The sequence below is a fragment of the Clarias gariepinus genome, chromosome 9 (genome assembly GCF_024256425.1).
Source record: "Clarias gariepinus isolate MV-2021 ecotype Netherlands chromosome 9, CGAR_prim_01v2, whole genome shotgun sequence".
Lineage (NCBI taxonomy): Eukaryota > Metazoa > Chordata > Actinopteri > Siluriformes > Clariidae > Clarias > Clarias gariepinus.
Genome location: NC_071108.1, coordinates 36008468 through 36029515, shown reverse-complemented (window position 1 = coordinate 36029515; position 21048 = coordinate 36008468). Strand labels below are relative to the sequence as shown.

The 21048-nt window shown below is 42.5% G+C and overlaps 4 protein-coding genes across 4 annotated transcripts; 1 reads left to right on the top strand and 3 right to left on the bottom strand.

The window, feature by feature from the left end:
- Positions 1-977: 977 nt before the first annotated feature.
- On the bottom strand, positions 978-5116 carry rsph14 (radial spoke head 14 homolog). The gene is made up of 6 exons (XM_053503130.1): positions 5033-5116; positions 4515-4790; positions 2870-2972; positions 2421-2765; positions 2047-2183; positions 978-1953 (listed from the first exon to the last, which is right to left on the bottom strand). Exons 2-6 carry the CDS (start codon positions 4711-4713, stop codon positions 1715-1717), a joined length of 1023 nt encoding a protein of 340 aa, XP_053359105.1. The 5' UTR covers positions 4714-4790; positions 5033-5116; the 3' UTR covers positions 978-1714.
- A 531-nt stretch (positions 5117-5647) lies between these two features.
- On the bottom strand, positions 5648-7424 carry LOC128529664 (dual specificity protein phosphatase 26-like). Its single transcript, XM_053503129.1, has 3 exons — positions 7153-7424; positions 6733-6941; positions 5648-6633 (listed from the first exon to the last, which is right to left on the bottom strand). The coding sequence occupies exons 1-3, from the start codon at positions 7314-7316 to the stop codon at positions 6518-6520; spliced, it is 489 nt and encodes a 162-aa protein (XP_053359104.1). The 5' UTR covers positions 7317-7424; the 3' UTR covers positions 5648-6517.
- Positions 7425-10339: 2915 nt separating this feature from the next.
- Positions 10340-14216, bottom strand: bag4 (BCL2 associated athanogene 4). The gene is made up of 5 exons (XM_053503128.1): positions 14084-14216; positions 12467-12589; positions 11683-11865; positions 11383-11598; positions 10340-11308 (listed from the first exon to the last, which is right to left on the bottom strand). Exons 1-5 carry the CDS (start codon positions 14084-14086, stop codon positions 10850-10852), a joined length of 984 nt encoding a protein of 327 aa, XP_053359103.1. The 5' UTR covers positions 14087-14216; the 3' UTR covers positions 10340-10849.
- A 490-nt stretch (positions 14217-14706) lies between these two features.
- Positions 14707-18159, top strand: lsm1 (LSM1, U6 small nuclear RNA associated). Its single transcript, XM_053503456.1, has 4 exons — positions 14707-14865; positions 16004-16072; positions 17379-17494; positions 17579-18159. The coding sequence occupies exons 1-4, from the start codon at positions 14820-14822 to the stop codon at positions 17747-17749; spliced, it is 402 nt and encodes a 133-aa protein (XP_053359431.1). The 5' UTR covers positions 14707-14819; the 3' UTR covers positions 17750-18159.
- The last annotated feature ends 2889 nt before the right edge of the window (positions 18160-21048 follow it).

Genomic DNA, 21048 nt, shown 5'->3' with positions numbered 1-21048 from the left:
CCTCCACTTCCATGCGCGCGCGTGACCCAGGCGTTACACAGGGGCTAGTGGGCGGGGCCACAGCAAAACTGAGGCGTTTCATGAATATTCATGACGCACAGAGACGGAGACCCGCGTGGAGGATGTTTTGCGGTATATTTCTCTGTACGCATGTCTGTGTTTATTGGCACGCTTTATGAAAATGAGCAACAAAAGAAAAAACATTTCATATTCATGCGATATTTATCTAAACAGAAAAAGTTTCATATCAACAATGAATTTATAGAATTTTAATATACGTTTTAAAATAAATAGCAACGCATCAACAGTTGTCGCCCCATTATAATCTAATATTAATAAATATGACTGTGGAAATTTGGAAACGCACTGGTGCACTCATCTTTTGATTGATTTCAGTTTTGTGTCATTTTTCTCACTTCAACAAATCTGTGGAAATATATTGTTGCCATGACAACCAGGATTTTGTTCATCACTAATGTTGGCTAATTGACATTCTCTTTTGGCTGCTCCCGTTGAGGGGTCGCCACAGTGGACCATCCCATCCACACACGACTTGGTCCAGGGTTTATTCCGGATGCCCTTTCTGACCCCACCCCTCCCATTTTATCCAGGCTTAGGACTGGCACTGCATCCTGTGGCTGGGAATCGAACCCGGGCCTTCCACATGGAAGTGGCCAGAAACCTACCGCTGAGCGACCAATAGCCAGAGTGCTAATTGACATACTGTAGCATGATTTTTTTTTATACACAACTATCATACACAATCACATTTCATACAAATTTCCATAATTTTCTTTAGTCTGTGTAAAGCTACTTTGCGACAATGACAACTGTTAAAAGCTCTATACAAATAAAAAAATTTTTAATTGAATCTTGGGGCCCCTAAATCAGCTGTAATACAGAAACATAAATGATATATGTAGCAAATGCCCCCCCTCACCCCCACAAAAAACAAAAACAATAATAATGATCCTAGCTATGGTTAAGGTATTAATTTTAGGCAAGCACACAAGGCTATATTGGATTTAATCATAAAAACTATATTGGATTTAATCTATTATTTTAAATACAATGCCTGGGATTATAAAACAAACAAACAAACAAACAAACAAAAAAAACAATAACAATAGAACTCACGGCTATGTTTAATAGTGTAAGTAAGAGCATTTCCACACTCACAAAGTGAAGAGAGCTGAAGGGTTTGGGACTAAACAGCTGTCGAGCCTTAAGAAAACCATTTTTCAGTGAGCCTCATCGTTTATTAAGGAGCATAAAGATTGGACTTTGGAGCGATGTAAAAAGGTCTCATGGTCAGATTAGTCCAGGTTTACTCTGTTCCAGAGTGATGGGTGCATCAGGGTATGAAGAGAGACGGATGAAGTGATACTATGCAAACCTCTGGAGACAGTGTTATGATCTGGGGTTGATCAGTTACTCAGGTCTAGACTCAGTAACTATGGGGCAATAAAATGAAGTCAGCTGATCACCTGAATGTACTGAATCACCAGAGGATCACATCTATGAAGGTTTTCTTCTTCCCTGATGGCATGACCGTATTCCATACTAACCCAGAGTCTTCTCCTGGAGAAGGCTTTACACAGCAGGCCGACTACCATCAATACAAGATGTTTGAGAGAAACTAACGCGCCTCTGGACTGTAATAAATGTTAACGCATAAACTTATTGAAATGAAACCGTCCTTCTTGTCCGGCTCTCAGGGGGTCCAGGAGATGACCTTGATGGCGGTGGCTGCAGCTCTCTGGATGATGGAGGCGGGGTGGCTGAGACACGCCTCCAGCTGAGGCAGGTGTTGGATCAGTTGTGCTCGGCCGCTCGGAGTCTCGGCCAGACAGGTGAGCGCACAGAGAACGTTAGCAACCAGTGCTACGTCCTCTCTGTCCACCAGACACAGCAGCAGAGGAACAGCACCGGCCTCGAGAGCCTGATATTTACCTACACACACACAGTACATGAGTAAACACCTTTACAGAGACAAGAATGTGTGTGTGCATGTGTGTGTGTGTGTGTGTGTGTGTGTGTGTGGACCTTTGGTGATGACAGCGGTGTACATCAGGGCTCCTGCAGCGTTAGCTCTGACCTCCGTGTCCTCATCAGAGAGCAGCTTCACCAACATGGGGACCACCTCCTCCTCACACAACCTCACCTTCCCCTCCGCGTGGACGCTGACGGAGTAAAATGAAAAGGTGTGGAGGATGAGGAGGACAGAAAACCAAGAATGAAGAGAAGAAGATTGAGAGAGAAAGTGGAGGAAAAGTTAATAAATTTCGAATAAGTGGAGAAAATGTGAGAAAGCAGTGAGAGAATGAGAGAGAGCAGGTGGAAGAGAAAGAAAGGAGATAAATGTGAGAACAAATCTCTAATTAAAAGTGTGTGTGTGTGTGTGATGAAGTGGAGCTCACCTGATGGCCATAGTGGTGGAGGAGGCGGCGCGGCGAATGAGTGTGGACGTGTGGTGCAGCTGCTCCTTCAGGACGGACACGGCGTCGCTGGCCAGAGCAGGGAGGGCGTCCTGTCTTATACAGCAGCTCAGCGTGGACAGGACCAGCTCCCTGATGTCCTCGCGCTCTACCGGGACCTTCAGCACCAGCCTCGGCACCAGACCCTGAGACACCACGCGCGCCACGCCCGCTGGGAACTCGCACAGTATCTTCAACGCACGGTGCACCTGCTCACGGCAGGCGTCCTCCGGCTCGTCCAACAGCTCTGACAGAGGCCCGAGCACATCACACTGCAGAACACCCTCTCTGTGTGAGCACACACACACACAAACACACACACACACACACAGGTTGTCTCAACATCTAACACACTCAAATAAGGTTTATAAGAAGAGAAAGTGTGTCTCCACCTCCCCACGCTGTGTGTGACCAGCTCACACAGCGCCTCGGTCGTCTTCGTCCTCACCACGCCGTCCTCATCCTTCAGCAACACCTTCAGTCTGTCTAAACACCCTGAACACCACCAGACAGACTGACATCAGAGAAAACTAACAGAAAGATCATCACCCTGTGACATCATCAGTATTATATTATATTTTATTTCTCTTATAGAAAGGCAATTTTAGGACCCTTTTCAGGAATGCTCAAGCACAGTCGCCTTGTACCTCCAGGGTCCAGGGTTCGATTCCTCCCTCGGGGTCTGTGTGCATGAAGTGTCATGTTCCCCCTAGCAGTGGTGTCGTTAGATCTTATGGGGTTTTACCCCTTAATAGTTTAATCTTGGTTTGAATATTTTGCTTCATACGTCAAGGTTATATAACCCAGTCTAGCCTCGTGAGTAAATCCAACTTTTTAGATAAGGTGACTGGCTGGTCAAGTTAGGGTTCTGTCAAAAGACAAGAATGTCTCGTCAACAGGCCGCTCACTAAATATATATTACAGCTAATTAAATCAACAGAGTTAATGCCCATAGTAGTCAGTTTCCTCTTCGGATGGAGTTTGGGCTTCGTTTTGTATTTACAGTATTTACAGAGACAAAACAATCAGGTTCAAGTGCGGTTTATACGTCTATTAATAATAGTTATTTATTATAGTTTATAAACTATAGTTTTTAATAGACGTGAGGTTAACACCCTGCCATGTCGACAGCAACCCAACATCCAGCTGGAAACATTGTATTAATCAATATAAACCTATTGCATTTAGAACTTTTATAAGTTTGGTTTTAACTTTTGGTTGACATCACAAAGAAGGAGAGAGAGAGGGAGAAAGAGAGAGAGCAGGGTGAACACAACAGAAAGTGAGAAAGCGAGCCAGCTGAGAAGAACAAATAATTATACCCTCTTATGCCCAGTATATTCTATTTGTAATTTTCTTATAACAAATTCTGGCACAAAAATCATATAACTTACTGTTAATACAAAGATTGGACATATAAGAAATAGTTAAAGTAAAAAAAATAATTATTACTATTAATAGCAAGACTATACTATACAGGCTACATTCTCAATAGATCCTGAGCGCCCCCTAAAGGTCTGATACTGGAATCACCTCAGTTTATACCTCACTGATCTAACATTCACTCACTCACTCACTGTCTATATCGCTTTATCCTGTGTACAGGGTCGCCGGGGGCCTGGAGCCCATCACAGGAGACTTAGGGCATGAGGCGGGGTACACCCTGAGAAACGCCGGTTAGACTCATCTGCATGTCTTTGGACTGTGGGAGGAAACCAGAGTACCTGGAGGAAACCCACCAAGCACGGGGAGAAGATGCAAACAGACCCCGAGGCGGGAACTGAACCCTGGAAACACTAAGCCACTGCGTCACCATTAAAAGCTATATGTTTTAAATATTAATGTGCTGTAATGAAGCACTAAAACTGGAGACTCCTTCCTTAAAGAGACTGAAACCCCTCCCTCTAACGTAAATCAGAGTTCAGCCCTGTGATGTGGAGCCGCACTCCCGTCAGAGTGCTGTTATAGAAGGACAGTGCAACCCTCTCTCTCTCTCTCTCTCTCAGCAGGATGATCAGGTCAATGTGACGTCACTACCGTGATGCAGGGCCTCGTACGCTCTCTCGGGGTCGTGCAGAAGGTCGCACAGGGAACGCAGCGCCCCCTGGCGGATTTCCAGCTCCTCCGCCTGCAGCTCCGTCATCAGCCTCGGGACCGCGCGATTACCGAACGCCACGGGAGCGCGCGCCGGGTCGATGAGCGGCGGCAGGTGATCCGAAATCCGTGTACCGGCCATCGGGGGGGAGGAGGAGGGGGGTACTACATCCACACCCGAATGTTTAATGTGTGTAACACAAATCCACTGTTTAACGTCTGTAAAAACAGGAGGGATAAAAGACCAAAAAAATTAATAAAGAAGAAGAATAAAAGCAGAGTGAAAGACTTAAAAAGCTCTCACACGTCACGTGACTTATTGCCAAGCAACGCCAAATCTACCCGAGCTCATTATAATTAGTTCTCCAGTCTCCTAAATGTACCGACAGTCATTATTTATTATTATTATTAATATTATAATTATTATTTTATTTAAAAATGCAAATTAAATATAATCTGACCTTCTTTATTCTAATCTATGTTCTCCTCCCGCTTTCTGCTGCCCGACACTTCCTGTTTGTGTCTGTTGCTAGGCAACGACGTACACGTCAGAATGCGTCGCACAGATAATACTAAAAAATAAATATTAATTTCAATTTTTAAAATTATATAAAAAAAAAAAACATTTTCCCGTGATGTATAATTTTGCGTTAATTTACAAATAGTCCCCCCTCCCCCGAAGCGCCGTTGCCATGGAAACTTGACATCCCGGAAACACCTGCTAGCATGTAGCGTGTGTTAGCTCGCGCTGGCTAAACTGTAGTTTATAATTATATTCGTTTCTGTAAACGGTTTACAAAGTTGCAGTCATATTAAAATAATTGAATTGTATTTTTCGTATATTGTAATGTATGAGGGCAAATAAATATTGTTTTTTTAAAAAATATAATAAATCGTCACGTTTGTTAAGAAGCCAGACACAGGTGAAGTTCCCGGATGAGAGGGCGGGTTCTGATTGGCTCTTACACCTTTTGGATTAAAGAAAAAAAAAAAACACTCCCACAAAGTAGCACAAATAAAATGTTTTATCATTTTTAATAAGAAAATATTTAGTGAGTTAGACACCATGTAAATTTATTTGTAATTTGTAAAACAATATATCAGGAATTTATCTATGTGAAATGTTAGCCTTTATACGAGGTTTATATCAAAAAGTTTAGAGATTAGCTCGGTTTACAAGCTCTTTAATTCCTCCCTCAGGCGCCTTAAAACCTGGCAGTAGAATTCACTATAGATGGTCTGGGGCCCCTGGGGACGAAGTCGTGATGCCCAACGAGATGAACGAGCATGCGCTCGGTCGAGCTGACCCGGCGCATGTCCACATCACACGTGAGGATCAGCTGGACTGTTCCGTATGACACACTGACAACGGTAGCATTGTTGTGTATCGTCTCTCTGACGATCATCATGCACAAGTTGCTGATCTCTGGTCATCTTCCAGTGATGTTCTTTTGCTTCTGAAGCGCGTCACTCAAAACACCTCGCATAACTCATTGCAGCATTGCGTAAAAAATTCCAAATTATGTCAAACATCTCTATCCCTCTTTCTGTCCAGTTTCACACAGAATGTTACATTCGCTCTTTGATCTAACTTGGCATCCATGATGAAATAACAGAACAGCACCAGCTCCCAATGTACTCAGGACGATGTCTTTTGGCACACTGACTTATGAGTGTACAACCATGTGCTGCCATCTGCTGGTGTGTTACAAAACTAGTCGCCAAACTTTTTGATGCCACCTCGTATACACCACACTTTTACTGTAAATTTTATAACAATAGGATTGTAAAACTGTCTGTTTATAGACATTATTCAGCTATATCCTGAACACTCAGGTGACGAGAGGGCGTGGTCACACACTCAGGACCTATAGCCGTACAGTTTGACGTGCAGGTCGACGAGCTGTCGGAGGAAGCCGCGGTTCGGGATGATCCCTCTCCCTTCTTTAACCGTTGATGTTGATGGCCTGCACCAGGGTCATGTTGTGCTTCAGCATCAGGTACGCCAAGACGATGGTGGCCGAGCGGCTCACGCCCACGTGGCAGTGCACCAGGATCTTACCTGCATAAAAGTCAAGCGCAGTCAATACACTAGCCTCTCAGTTAATATGCGAGATTACGGTAAAAAAGTGTGGCGTTTAAGATGTTTGTGACGTTTTACCCCCCGTCCTGAGTGCATTGTGAATGAACTCCGCCCCTGTGTTAAAGTTGACGCTCATGTCATAGGCGGGAGAGTCGTGGGCTTCGATGCCGAGATACGTGATTCCCATTCCAGAGTAAAAGTCGTTGCCTCGTCTGGAGCTGTGAGCGCAGTTCAGCACGTGAGTGAAGTTTTCCCGCCGGAGCGCGGCACGATTTTCCGCAAAATCCCTGCAGAAGGAAGAGTGTGTTATAGAGGGGATTTTCCACAGCTGATGATATCGTCCCGGGAAATAGTTTAATCATTACAATTTCTTCTGATGCGTCATGCTGCATTTAATGTGAAATGGTGCCACCTAGTGCTGGAGTAGTATTACAATTTGTAAAATCTAATCCGTTGCATGACATTGAACATTTCATCCCAGACCTTCATGACACTTACATGTCTCCTATATACAGCCTGGGCCAGACCTCGTTAGCCGGGCTGTTGATCGCTCTCCCGGCGAAAAGGAGCTGCTCGACTCCCATCACCGCCAGAGCAGGCGAGGTAAAATCGATCTCTCTTTCCGCAGAGCGGGAATCTTTGTACTTGGATCGGTAGGACATTTGGAGCCGAACGTTGGTGCTGAAATGGGAGAAGCTGATATTAACCAGTTGATATTGTCAGTCTGAACTCGTAGATCCACAGCGCTCAGACGTCTGGGACACACACACACACACACACACACACACTGCATGGAGAACTGGGTTATTTTAGGATGTGGTGTTGGCTGGAAATCAGTAATGCTCAGACTGGAGCTTCGTACCAGATCACTTACAAGTGACACACACACACACACACACACACACAAACATGTCACAGAGCTTTTAAATGCTGTGTTAAAGAAATGAGAAAGTCCTACCTACTTACTTACCTACCACTCCCTCCCCTGAACAGGAGATTAGTGTTAACCAGTTGAACATGTTAAGGCTGGGAGGAGTTCCTTCAGGAAACATCAACAAACATCACAAACACTTATTGTTCTTAAACTATAACCGTTACGACTCTCACGTCCACGTCCGTAGCCCTTATGTGTGCGGTAGTTCTCTTGCGTCTACATCCATAACCGCTACGTCTCTTGCGTGCACTTCCATAACCGCTTCATCTCTTTTGTTCACATCATAACCGTTACAACTGTTACATCTGCTACAGCTCTTGGCTCTACATCCATAACCGTTACATCCGATACGTCTCTTGAGCGGACGTCCATAACTGTTGTGTCTCCTGCGTCTACGTCCATAATCGTTACACCTGTTGCATCCTCCGTCTATGTTCATAACCGTTATGTCTGTTACATCTTGTGTCTTGTTACATAACCCCATTTTTTGTGACCCTGTATCTGTTACATCTCTTGGGTCTTTGTCCTCAACCATCATGTCTCTTGCATCTACGTCCATAACTGTTAGTTCCCTTAAGTCTGCGTTTATAAATGTTACGTCTTTTGCGTCTACTCCCATAACCATCATGTCTGTTACGTCTCTTACATGTTACGTGTTAAGGTTATAATCCATCAGTCACTGTTACACCCATCTCGTGTTTATCCTTTATTTCTCCAGTACACCTGCTGGGACGTCATTTATCCACTCTGACCTGAAACGTGATCAGATCTCCACACGAGTCTTATAACCCGCTCAGAAACAACCAAAGCAAACAAACCACACGATGTACAAACAGTTTATAGATTTATTAACTAAGTAAAATAATCCAGTGTTAAATATCTTTGTTAGGAAAAAAAAAAAAACACACATGAACCTTTAGTTCTAACTTCTACAAATCTCTCTGGTACGCGTCAACAGTGTCAGAGGAATCTCGGCCCATTCCTGCTTACAAACCTGCTCCAACTCCGGGATGATGATGATGATGATGATGAGCTTCCTGACACGACCTGAGAGCTCAGGAACGTCTCACGTCCATAAACCTGTAGGATGAAGACCCGAGGTAGCGTTCCAGAACGATTCCTGTCTATATGAATGACTTTAAACACCACTTTCAATCGAATCCTACTCCTAGAGATTCACAATATGTTTAAAAAAAAAAGAAGAAGAAAAAAAAACAGATGGTGTCATTGGGTAATAAATAAATAAACGTTAAACTACAGTAATCTAGTTTCAGGACTCGGATGACGATCTGATGGCATTAAGGGGCAAAACCTTTGCAGAGATACAGAAAACTATAAAGCGTTTACAAACTCATATGTTTGAAGATTGGACATTAAACACCAAACGAGCATCAGCGCTTTAGGACTCTTCTAGTTTATTGTAAGGTGTGTGTGTGTGTGTGCGTGTGTGTTGTGGTCCGGGCCGACGGCCTTGTCTCATGCACTTACTGTACAGTCGAGACCTCAGCAGGCAGGTTTTGTTCCTGTCTTCAGTCTCTATGTACAAGTGACGTACAAATATACTCTTTTAGTGTAAAGTCTGTGTTAATGTACAGGTTCAGGTTTTTTTTTTATATATATATAGAAGGAGATTGTACAGTTACAGAGGGGGAAAGAGACAAGGGGAAAAAAATCAAAGACATGGTGACATGCAGAGCTCGAGAACATCTTTAAATAGTTTTTAGTTGTTGTTTTTTTGTACTCAGGTATGAAAAGCACCTGCCGACGATGCGGCAAACCGTTCTGTCCTTTATAAAGCGACCGGAGGAAGACCAGACCTGCTGTGAAGGGTCCGAGGTGAAACCGCATGCCACGTAGTCGGTACAAAAATACAGCCATGACGTGATGGTTAAAGTGTTCCGGGCCGCACGGACACGCCCGCGCCCAAGAGGTGAACCTGGTGAACCGAGGGCAGAGCGAGGACGTCCGTCTGCCGAGTCTGCTGTGTTTTTAAAAACTTTAATGATGCGTGTCGTTCCTTCTCGGAGAATTCCGGAACATAAACCCAAACCGGAAGGAACGATGACGACGACAGTCCGAGTCCGAGACACGATCCCGTCTCGTTCATGACGAGCCGCACTGCTGTTGGTGCTCGTCTGTTTGTTTATTTATTTATTTATTTTAAACGATACACACAAAGACATAACAGTTGAAACACAACATCATAAACCTTTAGGCAGGAATATTCGCGATAGGACGACGTCGGCGACGGCCTGAAAGTGACTTTGGTGCAAAGTATTAAACACAGCGGCGTCCGTTTCCTTTATTTATCTTTTTTCTTTTGAGGAAGAGGATGATTGGTCTTCCCTTGTCCACGCCCACTCTTTTTTTTCCATTAAACATAATTTAAATAGAAACGTATACATTTTGTCTTTTTTTTTTTTGGAAGGTCTCATTTGTATCCATGCGAGACCTTTAGATTAGACAGGATACTGGCTTTAGATTAGACTTCATATCAAGAGTAAAATAAAAAATAATATAAAACACAGGGAAAAAAAAAACTAACAGGTGAGAGGTGTGTGGAGCTGTGTGAGCGGGGCGAGTATTGCTTATAGACCAGTGTGTGTTCGGCGTGGCGTCGCTAAATGCTAATGTCGTACACCGATAGCTAGGAAATGTGCAGGGGCGGAGCCAAAAAGTGGTTAGGAATATTTCAAGATGGCCGATGCACTGAGAGAGAGAGAAAAGAGAAGGAGTTTCAACAATCCTTACTAATAACACCAGGTGGCATAGAACTTTAATAATAATAAAAATCTTAACTATTTATTGCTTTACGCATAAACATCTGCTTCTGAGCTCACGGATCGTTATTTATAACTCAAGATCCAAGATGGCGGCGGACGTTCAGACTCGTAAGCAAACGTACAGGATACAGCCAGCTTTACGCTCAAAAACATTTACGTTTCACCCGCAGGTTCGTTGTGGACGGCTACGCTAACGCGATTAGCTTCTCGGGAGTCGGGACTGAGAAGGAGCAGGATGTCAAAGAGAGACAGATTAGAATTAGAAAAAGAAGCAGGTGATTAGATGGCAGTGTGTGTGCTGATGGGACTGTGTGTGTGTGTGTGTGTGTGTGTGTGTGTGTGTGTGTGTGTGTGTGTGTGTGTGTGTGTGATAACCTGCAAAATAATATTAGCATTTTCTGTAGTCAGCATAACGCGGCTACGGCTAACCGAACCGGACGTGATAAACAGAATCGTTAACGCAGACGAGAAGTGTCCTCTAAAAGGCCTTGTTCTCCAGCCGGTCCAGGATGGCCTGGATCTTCTGCACGGCCTCCTTGCGGGCCGAGCGCACGGCGTCCTGGCCGTTGGTCTCCACCGAGTCCAGGACCAGCAGCTCTTTGGTGAGCAGCTCCTCCAGACAGCGGTAGCTCTTGTCCGTCTTTTTGCCCACGAACTCGTCCACGTCCTCCTGGAGCAGATGGACCCTGGCGAGGACCTCATACACGCGGGCCAGCCCCGGGTTCTCTCCACCGCTCGGGGGCTGGGGTGCAGACGGAGGAGGCTCTCTGGGCTGCGGCGCCGGTTTGGGCTGGTTTCCGCCTCCGGGGGACGGTTTGTTGTAGATCTGAGGCGGGGCGCTGAACTCGGCCGGGGTGGGGGCGGGGTTGGAGTTCGGCGTACCGGGTCGAGGTTTGGGTTGATTTCGGTTGTTCAGGTGACCGGGATACGGAGGCTCCTGAAAACAGCAAGTGGTGAAAAAACCGTACAAGTCGTACAAGTGTTTGTTTGTTTGTTTGTTTATTTATTTACCTTGTGCTTGATGTGGTCATACGGAGGCGGTGCAGGCCCATGCCAGGGCGGAGGGCGTGTATGGTTGGGGTAGTGCGCCTGGGGACCGTATCCTGCTGAATGAGGCCAGGGTTCAGGCTGAGGGTGAGAGGGTACGGGCTGCTGGGCGGGGTAGGGGGCATTAGGAGGACAGGCGTCTCCGTAGGGCGGGTACGAGCTGGGCGGAAATCCAGGAGCCTGACAAAAGGACAAAAGACAGGGTGTGAGATGAATAGAATTAAACTAACCAGAGAGACGGAGTGGTGCGAACACCTGACTCACCCCCTGGCAGTGTGGGACAGGGTACGGGGGCTGAGGGGAGCTGGCCGGGGTCCGGTCCTGACCGTGGTACGCAGGCTGCCTCGGTGGGATCTGATCGCTGCAGTAGAACGGATTGGACGGGTGGAGGACGTTTGCCGGGTACTGACCCGGGTTATACACTCCGTTCGGATAGGCAGGCATCGCCTGGACGGAAGAGGAAGGACAGAGTTAAACCTAAATTCAAATTTTTAAAAATTTTATTTGTCACATACACAGTCATACACAGTACGAAATGTAGTGAAATGCTTATACGACTGCCAGTGACCCTAAAAGAGAATTAAAGTTTACAATAAGAAATAAATATGAATAAAAGAAATACAATAGAAATTAAATTAAATTAAATAGAAAAATTAAACTAAACTAGGAAAAATAGAACTAAAGATAAAAATAGAAATATGATGTACAAATTGAAATATACTGTACAAATTGAAATATACTGTACTGGGTGTGGAAATATGCATAGAACAAAGTGTCTAGGAATTCAAACCTGCAACCTAATGTTCATTATCTATCACAGGAACCATTAAAATATGGATCAGAAAAAGGTGACATCTTAAAGATCAGAAGAGCAGAAATAAGGATATAAAGGAATGAGAAGCTCTTGAAAAAGAAAGCAGGTTAGTTAGTACCTCGATTAAATTTAGTTCAATTTATATGATAACTTAAAAAGGAATTGATCTGCACTCATACTGCGTGTTGGGAGGCTGGAGAAGGTTCAGAGGTGTTTAAGGTTAAGGTGGATTACCTGTGGATTGTACGCTGCTTGCCCGTTGATCTCGGCCCCGGACGGGTAGGCGCCGGTGTACGCCCCGGCTGGAGGAGCGTACCAGTAGTTGGGTGGATACCCGCAGTACGGCGTCGAATCCTGCTATAAGACACAAGTCGGGATGAACACAGTGTACTGTATACTGCTCAGTTCAGGCGTTTTAACGATTTTCAGAAGGTGGAGTAAAAGTGATGTTATGAACAGTTATGTGTGGGATTTAATAATCTACTTTAAAATAATCTACTAATGCGCTACTGTCTCAATGTAAACAAACACCTGCACCAATAGATATTAATTAGAAAAGATAAAGTGAATATTTTTACTGGGATTAGTTCATATTGTCACTTTGGCTGAAATAACAGCGCTGAAGTGGTATAAGTGAATTTTAACACGCTGGAGTGGTTTTAAGACAAAACTTCATCTTTATCCTTTGATCTACTTTTTCCATTTCTCATCTGTGATTCACTCTCCGATTACCGAACAGGGAGTGTATTTGTCTGAGCACCAAAGAAGGACAACTTAGTGTAAACAAGGCGTAAACATAAACTTTTGTAGATCTTCTTTCCCATTTTTTTTATAATAAGATGAAATGACAGTAGATTCAAAATCTTGCTTGATTTTGTACAATTTCCTAATATTTAGCCACCAATCCAGAGGAAACCAACAGCGTATAATGTCGTCACACCAAACTAAATGTTGTGAAATTACAGTTAAGGTGTTCATCTTTGTTACAGACGGACATGTACGTGGGCTTCAACCTGAAATAATAATATTACAGATTACATTAAAACCGATCAGCTTATTTTTTAGTTATTTAAACTTTTCTACACACTCTTTAACCTTCAACAATGAGCACTTACACTAATGTTGAAATTAAATTAAAGGAATCTAATTAATGCATTTACATTAAGAATAGAATTTACACTTTACATTTAAAAAAAGAAGGACAACTTAGTGTAAACAAGGCGTAAGATACTCAACCTTACAGAATGGGATTTCTTTGTATTAATAAGTTAGACAGAGAGTTCTGCTGTACAGAGAGACACACAGACATGGACGTGGGCTTCAACCTCAAATAATAATCATAATAATATCACTGATTACATTAAAGATCAGATTATTATTAGATTTAACCTTTTAACTCCTTCTACAAACTCCTTAACCCTCAACTCTGCATACTAACACTAGTTTAAGCCTAAATAAGCCTTGAAACGCACTAAAGTGTCAGTAAGTGAGAGTTAATCCGGCTGTGGTGATGCTGAAGGCTAATCAGGTTGAGCTAACTGCTGTGTAACCTCTAAACACTTCCGTGTTCCGGTGTGTCAGCCCCACTTATGTGTATAAAATATAAATGTATAAGTGTTATGTGATTATGTGCTGTAGTTTCTGTAGAATCTGTCGATCCGGACAGGTCTATAACTCTCAGCGTGTTTCTCAGATGATCCTGGGTTTATTCAGGGGAATCCAGATTTGTTGCCATAGTGACCAAAAGAAAAGTTAGCGCGCGCGAGCAGGATTATTAGCCTACATCACACTGGCAGGTTAGCTTTTTAGCTCGCTAACACAAATGAACAGAATAAACGAAGAAACAGATACCATGGCGCTGCTCCAGCTGTGTACCGAGTTTTAAGCGTCTGATTCAGGACCTGCTCGCGTTTCCTGCTGCACAAGCCATCCAGTCCAATGCTAATGCCAGTCGCTCATTCTTTTTTCTTCTTTTTTTATGTATTTCCTTATCCACTTCCCGACAGGGCCCGCCTTCTCATCTCGGATTGGCTGGTCTTTCAGTCGAGCGTGGAACTCACCAATAGAGAGAGTGTAGTGTCATAATGACTAGCCAATCAAGTTTTAGGAGGCGGGACTTTGTCCTACAAAAGAAATTAATTTTCATTTACATAATTTACTAAAAATGTACATAATTGTTTAATAATCTTTATAAAAATGTAATAATGTTAAAAATAAAAAAATTATTTACACTTTATTAGTATTTGAAGCAGTTTTATGACTCAGACGCGGTTACGTCATCGCAAGTCCACCAATCAGATTCAAGTTTTTCATGACGCCATCTGACGTACCTAAGCGAAACCATTTAAATTTATTAATTTTCTAATTTGTTTGATGTCCATTTAAATATTTTATTTCCTCAATCCACAATAATGATTTAAAAAATCCGCCAGTAATGATATTTTGCTTTGTTATAAAGAGACCACAGCGACCCGGAAACACTTGCGTCACTTCCTGTAAAATGAGGTTACAGGTTTCAAATCGTTCATGAGTTGATGGATTTAATCCACAAATAAATAATTTCAAAGCTCAACAAATGTGATTGAACATGAATTACATGCCGGGCACAGCCAGCCTCATCGAGGACATCGACAGTAAGTCCGGGGGGAGGTTTTAATTCTCTTCTGGTTCTGTATTAAAACTGCAGCCGGCCGTGTGTTACACACTCTGTGTGTGTGTGTGTGTGTGTGTGTGTGTGAGAGAGTGTGTGTGTTCTCCCAACACTGAGCTTAGACCTGCATTAAACCTGTTATTACTATATTCGTTACATAACTGTTGGTAATACTGTTAATGAGTGTGTTAGTAGAATAAAAAGTGTTATAGTTTCACCATATACATCTGTAAAGACTTAAAGAGACAAGGCCTTTAATTTGGACAGGAAGTGACGTCACTCGATTAATCAGCATCTAAAGTAGTTTTATGTGTATGTGTTTATTTATTTATATATTTTATATATATTTTATATATATATCCCAAAAGTATTCACTCCCCCATCCAAATCATTGAATTTAGGTCCCCCAATCACTGCCAGGGTTACAGGTGTGTACAATCAATCACCTGCAGACCTGCAGAGTGCTTCTACACCCATTGGGTCACACTCCCAGGAGCTCAGTGGATCCCAGCGTGGTAACGTGATAGGACGCCACCTGTACAATAAGTCCAGTCATTTTCCGAATTTTCTCACTGCTAAATATTCCTCAGTCAACTTTGTAATAGTGGTATTATAACAAAGTGGAACGGTGGTAACTCAGCCATGAAGTGTTGGGCCATGTAAAATCACAGAGTGGGGTTTCTGAGACTCTTGGTGCACAGAGGTCACCAAATTTCTGCAGAGTCCATAGCTACAGACATCCAAACTTCATGTGGCGCTCAGATTAGCTGAAGAACATTGTGTAGAGAGCTTCATGGAATGGGTTTCCATGGCCGAGCAGACTTGCATCACCAAGTGCAAAGCAAAGCATCGGATGCAGTGGGTGTAATGAGATGTTGTAATGTAGACGTGTTCTCTGGAATGACGAATCATGCTTCTGTCTGCCAATCCCAAGGACAAGGCTGGGTTTTTTGGTGGTCAGAAAAACGGTACTGGTCTGACTGCATTGTGCCAAGTGTAAATTTGGGGGGGGGGGGGGGTTCAGGACTTGGGTTCAGCCCCTTAGTTGTAGTGAAAGGAACTTTTAATGCTTCAGCATATATGCTCTCTTACATGAGTTCTGGTTTATGTTCTGTCTCCAGAGAAACACCTGGTCCTGCTGAGAGATGGCAGAACGCTCATCGGGATCCTGAGAAGCATCGATCAGTTTGGTACGAGCTCTAATGCACCAATACACCGGTACAGCGTGTGCTCCAAACACACCGCGACGATTTAATGACGTATTTAAGTTATATTTAACCTCAAGCGTATAACTCCTTATAATGTTTAAACGCAGATTTATATATTTATTGATTTTAAAACTATTTGTATATTTCTGCATGACCAAACTTTCCACAGTAAATGGGCTGGTCAACGTCAACCAAAAAAAAGAAAAACTAGAAGTCCTTCTGGAAAATTAATTATTCCAAAGATCACATGACCAGGGTTTATTATAATACCTCGGATATGCAGCACTGAAATGAAAGAGTGTTGAGCAAGGAGGAACAGATTCTGTAGATTAAGGAGAGGCATAAAGGGAGTCTGGGAAGATCAGGCCCTGATTTCTGTCATAAAGTTCAATAAATGAATCTTTGTACTGGTTGTCCCTGACTTACGAGCGAGTCCTATTCCAGGAGCATGTTCGTAAGTTGGATTTGTTCAGAATTCTGGAACGAATTGTCTTGTTCGCCTTTGACCCGATTATACAATATATAAAGCATAACAATTTCCTTAGGAGCGGTTACGGTTTTTAGCCACATGATGGCAGTGTGGGAAAAGGGGACAGAGATTTGGTCAAGTAAATTGCATTGTATATATGCGTAAAAGGCGTATAAAACTCACTTTGTCAGACTTAAGAACAAATCCGACTTACGAACGTGCTCCTGGAACAGAACTTGTTTGTAAGTAGGGGATGAACTGTGCTGATAGGCGTTTCTGATGTGTGTGTTGAGGGTCACACACAGTGCTGCTTTGTGTTAGAGACGTGAGGATAATGCGGTGCACTGAAAGTTACAACCCTTCCTGCGTTATGGCTCAGAGTTCAGCAGAAACACACTGAAGCAGGAAAACAAAGATATAAAGGTAATAGTGATGAAGGTCAGAGTCCATCTCAGGGTCATCACCGTGTATCAGATGTGCTGCACTGAATTGTAGGTGCTGATGTAGTATAAGGGGCGGAGCAAGAGTTCACATACAGAAGATCAGACACGGACCAGCAGACGAGTCCAGAGGTTTGAGTTCATCGTGAGAGCGAGAGATCACTCTGTGCGAGTTTAGTCGCTCTCCTAGCACTGGATTCCTCAAGTTCAGAATGTACACAAGGGTGTTTGAGTCAAACCGGAACTTGTAATGAAGGAAAGTCATGTAACTCATATGAAAAAAGGCAGACGTGGGAAAGTGTGTCAGTCATTCCTGCTGTGAGAAACACGTCCTTTATTGCGTCCTGAGCGCTCTGACTCGTCCTCGTCTCCCTCACAGCTAACCTGGTCCTGCACCAGACGGTCGAGAGGATCCACGTGGGGAAGAAATTCGGAGACATCCCTCGAGGGATCTTCGTGGTCCGAGGAGAAAATGTGGTCCTGCTGGGAGAAGTAGTGAGTACATGCTCTCTGTGTGAGGTGTTTATTTTCTGTTTGTGTGTGTAATTGATTAGTGATCGACTGGTTGCTTTGACACAGGATCTGGATAAAGACTGCGATCAGATCCTGCAGCGAGTGTCGATCGAGGAGATCCTGGAGGAGCAGCGGGTGGAGCAGCAGGCCAAGCAGGAGTCGGAGCGCCTCAAGCTGCAGGCGGTGAAGGAGCGCGGCTTGTCCATCCCCAAAGCTGACACGCTCGACGACTTCTGAGAGACAATGTCCGTTTCCAGAGGAGTCATGTTAGATTAAAAAAGAGAAAGAAAGAAAGTTAAAAAAAAACTTTACAGATTTTTTTTTAAGAGATTTCATCAAAACAATAATACAATGACTTTGTTTAGTCTTTCTTTCTTTTTCTTTTTTAATTTTCCCCTTTAAGCAGTCGCTTTGTATTGACTGCAGCCGTCCGCCATCTTTAATTTCCTTTATACGGAAATGCAAATGGACGATGGACAAAAAAAATGAGAATAACAGAAGCACTTCATTCTGATGTCTTTTAGTTTCTACTTAACGAAAGAATAATGATGAAATCATACTTTTTTTTTTTTTTTGCCAATGTTGTGTCAAATCATGCTGTAGAACACTGAAGAGGGTTTGGTTGGATTAAACGAACGTCGCAGACATTCAGGTCCAGTTTATGGTTTATGGAGGTCACATGGTTTCTCTCTGAACAACACACAGCGTCATGATTTTATACAAATCAGTCAAAAGTGATGAGTTTACGCTGATGCTACAACGTCTCAGAATAATCTCTTACAGTTCATCATGTTCGGTCTTTCAGACCTATTTCAATTGGTCTACACATGTTCGAGTCAAACTGGGACTTTTGATTGTGCAGAATAACAGAACACACTACTGAGAGTAAAAAACTCCCTTAATTTCTCTATATAATCCCCTGCTACACTAACACACTTATCCCAGTGCTATATCCTAGTGCTCGGACACCATCAAGGTAGAAGGTTTCCTCGTGATCGCACATCTGAAACGCCGGCCTCCCAGGAACTCCTTAATGACTTTTCCAAATATGTGGAAATGTCTTGGAGTAGGGTCAGGACTGTATGGCGGACGTAGCAATAACAAATAATGAGTGTGTGTACAGTTTACACACACCAATGTGTCTCTTCCGTCCACGAGTTGGTGACGAGTTATTCTTCGACTTGCGGTGATCAGGTGTTCCACTCTGAATGTTCACGGGAACGACTGCAGTGAGCTCCGAGCCACCTCGGCCGGGATCGTCATTCACGGCCTTCTTTAAAACCTTTACACCATTCAGATGTTTTACTGCAGCTCACCGTACTGTGCTTGAGGTCTTCTGTAAATTCCAATCGCTTTTACGCTCTTATTCACCAGAAATTTCATCGTCCCGGTTCGGCTGGACTTGGACTCCCCAGGTAGGATTGTGGTGTGATACTTGGGCTTTAAAATTTATTACAAATAAAACACTTAAAAATAACTGGAAAAAATAAGAGAAAATGTGCATTTAAAGGAATTATGCCGCCTTTTATTATCATTGTTAGTAGTAGTAGTATCCTTTTATGTAACTTGATTAAATAGGAAGCGTGATGGTTTTACAGCAGAACCATCCAGTTGCTTAACACTTAAATTAGTCAGGGTAACCTCATCATTCACAGTTATTATAATAATACTTACAAAGAATGAAAGAGCTAATGTTTCTTCTTCGTGTGATCTTCAGGAAGTCTGAACTTCCTGTGTGAACCTGTGGCTTGTGGGACGCTTTAGATCTTTCATATGGGTGATGATATTTCAAATTGATTGTAAATATTTCAAAATGATGTGTAATCTAAAAGAAATTAACAAGTGTTGAATGGATTCACACAACAAAACACTTCCTGCCATGAAAAGAGGCACACGGCACACACTCCTAAGATTTAATTCAGTCACCTTTAGCTCAGATCACACACACACACACACACACACTGGTGTGTCCAGTTGAAAACGATTCCTCGTGCTCCCAGAACCGCTCTCTCACACTCTGAGTCCTGGAATATGAAAGAAACCCTCCCTAGATGTGATCCTCTGGTGATTCAGTACATTCAGGTGGTCAGCTGACTTCATTTTATTGCCCCATAACGTTACTGAGTCTCGACCTGAGCGCCTGTTGCAGCTGTTTCACACTGATATGCAAACGCGGAGACACCCAGGGGCGTGGCTGAGATCAAACAACGTAGGACTCTAAATGTCTAAAAAGTGTAAGACACATACAGAGTCAGGCAAAAAAATGCATACACACTTCAGGAAAAGAAAAACTTCTAAAACATATAACACTTTGAATACTACATTTATTATGTTATATATTGATATATGATAATATTATTGATATTTTATTAATATAAAATACATCATACTATTTTTTTCTGAAGTGTGTATAATTTATTTTTGTCTAAATGTATTAATAGTAAAAAAAAAAAAAGGCTTACATACTGTAGCAGCACAGCAGGTGATGACTAGACTCGGTGTTGTTCCCTCCTTCACCACATGGTGTCGCCAAACACAATCTTTTCTCTCACTCAGGCATTCTTCAAATCCTGACCTGTTTAATTGTTAAAAAACAATCACATGGTTTCAGTTGGACAGACAGATGACCAGGTAGTGTCTAAACATTAGCAACAATACTAAAACAAGCTGGTCTTTAAATCAACTATGCAAATCCTTAAAAGTTTAAACAATCCAGATACTAAAACCTCACCTGCTGCTTCTGTTGTGTGAGATTGTGTTTATTAGAGAAAGTGTAATGCACATTGCCCTCTGCCATATTTACTCTCAGTAAAGAAAAAACAACAGCCTGACCTTTAGACACACGTCCGCTCCAAGATGAGAGCAATACGGAAAAAATGTCAACGGAAATCTGAAATGGAAAAAGACCTGAAAGAGCTGGAGAGGTGTAGTGTAGAGTGGTAGCGTTTCTTTTACGCCTGTAGTACAGGGTACAGTATACACACACTTTTACTACATTTTACTTTTTAAAATTTAACTTCATCATTGCTGTAATTATTAAAAAAAAAAAAAAAAGGTTTTAGATAATACAGCTGTAGAAAAAAATCAAAATTCTTGTTAATGTTCATAAATAAATATATACAGTATAACTATACATATAAAATATCTTTCTATTGTTGCTTTATATGCATCCACTAAATATAAATTAATTAAAAAAAAATATATGTTACTAAATGTTTTTTATTTGGTTGTATGTCTTTTCATAATTTATGTGTTGTTACATCTGTCCACATTTAGGTATTTTTGCACTGCTCTTTTATTTTAACTAGAAATAATAATACAGACAGGATTAGAAAACATCTCATAAACACAAGACGTGGAGCAAAAGTGACTTGTGATATTATTTTATTTGCACAAGTTATCAGTATTAGTTTGAACTTTTATGAACGTTTATGTTTATATTATAGTTTTAATCATGCATCATACTGTAAGTTAGATGGAGACCGATGACCTGTGGTGACCTTTAACATCCGAAAGAAGCAGCAGAAGAAAATTAA

Excerpts from the sequence above, each read along its gene's own strand:
- rsph14 (XM_053503130.1), bottom strand. The coding sequence starts at position 4,713 with ATGGCCGGTACACGGATTTCGGATCACCTGCCGCCGCTCATCGACCCG. Across the intron at positions 2,973-4,514 it reads GTACGAGGCCCTGCATCACG|GGTGTTTAGACAGACTGAAG; the intron begins GTAGTGACGTCA and ends GGTGGTGTTCAG. Across the intron at positions 1,954-2,046 it reads CACCGCTGTCATCACCAAAG|GTAAATATCAGGCTCTCGAG; the intron begins GTCCACACACAC and ends GTGTGTGTGTAG.
- bag4 (XM_053503128.1), bottom strand. Across the intron at positions 11,866-12,466 it reads AAGCAGCGTACAATCCACAG|GCGATGCCTGCCTATCCGAA; the intron begins GTAATCCACCTT and ends TCTTCCGTCCAG. Across the intron at positions 11,309-11,382 it reads ATGACCACATCAAGCACAAG|GAGCCTCCGTATCCCGGTCA; the intron begins GTAAATAAATAA and ends TGCTGTTTTCAG.
- lsm1 (XM_053503456.1), top strand. The coding sequence starts at position 14,820 with ATGAATTACATGCCGGGCACAGCCAGCCTCATCGAGGACATCGACA. Across the intron at positions 14,866-16,003 it reads CCTCATCGAGGACATCGACA|AGAAACACCTGGTCCTGCTG; the intron begins GTAAGTCCGGGG and ends TTCTGTCTCCAG. Across the intron at positions 17,495-17,578 it reads TGGTCCTGCTGGGAGAAGTA|GATCTGGATAAAGACTGCGA; the intron begins GTGAGTACATGC and ends GCTTTGACACAG.
- LOC128529664 (XM_053503129.1), bottom strand. The coding sequence starts at position 7,316 with ATGTCCTACCGATCCAAGTACAAAGATTCCCGCTCTGCGGAAAGAGAG. Across the intron at positions 6,942-7,152 it reads AGGCTGTATATAGGAGACAT|GGATTTTGCGGAAAATCGTG; the intron begins GTAAGTGTCATG and ends TTCCTTCTGCAG. Across the intron at positions 6,634-6,732 it reads CAATGCACTCAGGACGGGGG|GTAAGATCCTGGTGCACTGC; the intron begins GTAAAACGTCAC and ends ACTTTTATGCAG.